At 50.4% G+C, this 3,745-nt stretch overlaps 1 protein-coding gene across 1 annotated transcript; it reads right to left on the bottom strand.

Moving 5' to 3' along the window:
• Positions 1 to 2,493, bottom strand: LOC307012804 (uncharacterized protein). Its single transcript, XM_079639987.1, has 2 exons — positions 936 to 2,493; positions 1 to 902 (listed from the first exon to the last, which is right to left on the bottom strand). Exon 1 carries the CDS (start codon positions 1,321 to 1,323, stop codon positions 937 to 939), a length of 387 nt encoding a protein of 128 aa, XP_079496113.1. The 5' UTR covers positions 1,324 to 2,493; the 3' UTR covers positions 1 to 902; position 936.
• Between the last annotated feature and the right edge of the window lie 1,252 nt (positions 2,494 to 3,745).

Raw genomic sequence — 3,745 nt, 5'->3', positions numbered from 1 at the left:
TCTCATGTTATGTCACGTTTATAGTTTTGTAGGTTTGGGTGTTTTTGCTGTTTTCCATGTCATGTTTTCCTTTGGGTTATTGTCTGGTCCTTTCCCCTGTGTTTTTCCTCTTGTCATTAGTTTCCCTGGTGTGTCTAATTGTCTGATTATGTTCACCTGGGCCCCTGTGTTTTCTCCTCCCTCCTCACCTGTGTCTTATTGTGTGATTGAGTCTGGTGTGTATTTAAGTTCTGGGTTGTCTGTCTGTCTTGGTCGGTTCGTCTTGTTCCCTGACTAGTTCTGCGGTGAGTGTTCTGTTTTGTCATTGTCTATATAGATCATAGCCTTGAAATAAAGGAAGTTTTCAGTTTATATCTGCATTTGGGTCCTGCTTGTTTCACAAGCCGTGACAGTACGAACCGACCCGAAATATGGGCCCAGCAGATCCTTTCGAGCAAGAGATATTGGAGTTAACCGTTGCTTTGGCTGTCTGCTCTAGTCGATGGTTGGGAGCGTCCAGGGGTCAGCAGCGAGAGGCTGTTCGGGCTGAGGCACACCAGAGGGCAATGGAGAAACCAGGTTTAGTTAAATTCTTACCTGGCTGGATTTTGGACTTCCTCTCAGTGTGTCATTCCCGGCCTGCTAGCCGCAGGCATGCTAGCTCCATGTCTCCCAATTCCCAACCTGGCACCATACGCCTTGGTGGGTTCCGGCTGAAGTCAACCCGTGCTTCTGCCCCAGTTCCTGCTCCTGTCCAGGAGTCATATTCTGGAACTCGTCTGGCTTATGGAGGTCCACGGAGTATTCAGGCGGCTGCTAAGAGGAGGAGTCGCAAGGCCAAGCTAGCAGCTCAAGCCCCAAGAGCCATGGTTCCGGCTCCAGAACCGGACCTTACAGCCATGTTTCCGGCTCCAGAACCGGACCTTACAGCCATGTTTCTGGCCCCAGAACCGGACCTTACAGCCATGGTCCCGGCTTCAGTGCCGGCTCCAGTAACCATGGCCCCGACTCCGGCTCCTCGTCACCTGCTGACTCATCGGCCGATGCCAGCTCCTCGAGTCCTGTCGGCGTACCGGCCGACTCCAGCACCTCGTCTCCGGTTGGCTGTCTGTCCGACGCCAGCTCCCCGAGTCCTGTCGGCGTACCGGCCGACTCCAGCACCTCGTCTCCGGTTGGCTGTCCGTCCGACGCCAGCTCCCCGTGTCCTGATGGCTGTCCGTACGACGCCAGCTCCCCGTGTCCTGTCAGCATACCGGCCGACTCCAGCACCTCGTCTCCGGTTGGCTGTCCGTCCGACGCCAGCTCCCCGTGTCCTGATGGCTGTCCGTCCGACGCCAACTCCATGTCTGGTCCCGTTGGAGGTCCCGCAGACTACTCTTCTGCCGGGGGTCCTGCCAACCCCATGTCCTGAGCCGTTGGAGGTCCGCAGACTGCTCTTCTGCCGGGGGTCCTGCCAACCCCATGTCCTGAGCCGTTGGAGGTCCCGCAGACTGCTCTTCTGCCGGGGGTCCTGCCAACCCCATGTCCTGTGCCGTTGGAGGTCCCGCCGACTGCTCTCCTGCCGGGGGTCCTGCCGGTCCTGTGTCCTCTTCCATGGGGGATCTTGCCAACACCGGCTCCTGACCGGCCTCCGGAGCTGTCTGGTCTTCACCCCTCCTCGGACTCTGCCTTGCCCCCGGGCCGTCCGCCCGAGATTCCCTCCATGGACTCTGCCTTGCCCCCGGGCCGTCCGCCCGAATTCCCCTTTTTGAACTCTGCCTTGCCCCCGGGCCGTCCGCCCGAATTCCCCTTTTTGAACTCTGCCTTGCCCCCGGGCCGTCCGCCCGAATTCCCCTTTTTTGAACTCTGCCTTGCCCCCGGGCCGTCCGCCCTCCACCCGTCCTCCAGACCCCCTCCACCCACCCTGCTGGATTTTTGTTTTTTTGGGACGTCTGGAATCCGTCCCTTGAGGGGGGGGGGGGGGTTATGTCACGATTCTCATGTTATGTCACGTTTATAGTTTTGTAGGTTTGGGTGTTTTTGCTGTTTTCCATGTCATGTTTTCCTTTGGGTTATTGTCTGGTCCTTTCCCCTGTGTTTTTCCTCTTGTCATTAGTTTCCCTGGTGTGTCTAATTGTCTGATTATGTTCACCTGGGCCCCTGTGTTTTCTCCTCCCTCCTCACCTGTGTCTTATTGTGTGATTGAGTCTGGTGTGTATTTAAGTTCTGGGTTGTTTGTCTGTCTTGGTCGGTTCGTCTTGTTCCCTGACTAGTTCTGCGGTGAGTGTTCTGTTTTGTCATTGTCTATATAGATCATAGCCTTGAAATAAAGGAAGTTTTCAGTTTATATCTGCATTTGGGTCCTGCTTGTTTCACAAGCCGTGACAGTATGAACCGACCCGAAATATGGGCCCAGCAGATCCTTTCGAGCAAGAGATATTGGAGTTAACCGTTGCTTTGGCTGTCTGCTCTAGTCGATGGTTGGGAGCGTCCAGGGGTCAGCAGCGAGAGGCTGTTCGGGCTGAGGCACACCAGAGGGCAATGGAGAAACCAGGTTTAGTTAAATTCTTACCTGGCCTGCTTGTTTCACAAACCGTGACACACGGTACTGTTTAGGCTCCCCTAAAAGATTTGAGCTGTTTAGTCAAATGTAAAATAAAGTATGGTCCGACTTGTAAAAACTAAAACAAAACTCGTCTTAAAAACATACTGCAGGATAATTAAGAGTTTCACAAATGTATCTGAAGCAGGCAGAAGCTATTCTCTATTTCAAAAAGATAACATAAAGACAGCATATCATTACATTAAATTGGGTTTGATTTTAATTAAAAGAAATGTGTGACAAACAACATTCATCTGAAGTAATGAATCTGTTTTCTGAGCAGATGATCACACACATTTATTATGTGTAATTGTTATTTAACGCTTGACAATGAAATTATTCTAGGGAAATCAAACAACATATGTTAGAGTTTTATTTGATGGATGTAATAATAATAATACATTTGATTTATATAGCACACTTTAAAGACAACGTCATCTCCAGGTGCTTCACAAAGCTATAAGGAAAACAAATATATATATCTAAAGGAGCATATTGGATAAAATATGGCAATATAAAAAATAAAGCGAGCATAAAAGGTTTAAAATAAATAAATAAAGTAAAGGACACTCAGTAAAATGTGGTGTGGAACAAGTGGGTCTTGAGGCATTTCTTAAAAACTGAGAGTGATGCAGAGGTCGGTATGTTCTCTGGAAGCTGATTCCACAGACTTGGACCCAGGGAGGAGAAAGCACGGTTTCCCATGCTGACCAGTTTTGTCCGCGGAACAGCCAGAAGATTGGAGCTGTCTGACCTGAGTGTGCGTGAGGTATGGGAATGTTTTCTGGTTAGCAGTTCCTGTAGGTAGGTGGGGCCAGTGTGGTTGATGGCGTTGAAGACCATTATGAGGACTTTATAGTTGATCCGGTGTGTTACAGGGAGCCAGTGGAGTGACGGATGGGGGTGATGTGCTCTGATTTGCGTGTTTTTGTGAGTATCCGGGCGGCACAGTTTTGTACATATTGTAGTCTCTGAGTGCTTTTTGCTGGAAGGCCTGCAAGCAGAGAATTGCTGTAATTAATGCGGGAGGTGATGAAGCCATGGACCAGTTTTTCTGCGTCCGGTTTGGTGAGGGAATGTCATATTTTGGAGATGTTCCTCAGGTGGTAGTATGAGGCTTGGCAGACCGTCTTTATGTGTGCTTGGAATGAAAGGGATGAGTCCAGTTTCACTCCTAGGGTCGTT

The sequence above is a fragment of the Notothenia rossii genome, assembly GCF_949606895.1.
Source record: "Notothenia rossii genome assembly, chromosome: 1".
Classification (NCBI taxonomy): domain Eukaryota; kingdom Metazoa; phylum Chordata; class Actinopteri; order Perciformes; family Nototheniidae; genus Notothenia; species Notothenia rossii.
This window is presented reverse-complemented; position numbering and strand designations above follow the sequence as displayed.

Bases quoted from the DNA above. Each gene is read 5' to 3' on its own strand.
- LOC307012804 (XM_079639987.1), bottom strand. From the start codon at position 1,323: ATGGAGTTGGCGTCGGACGGACAGCCATCAGGACACGGGGAGCTGGCG.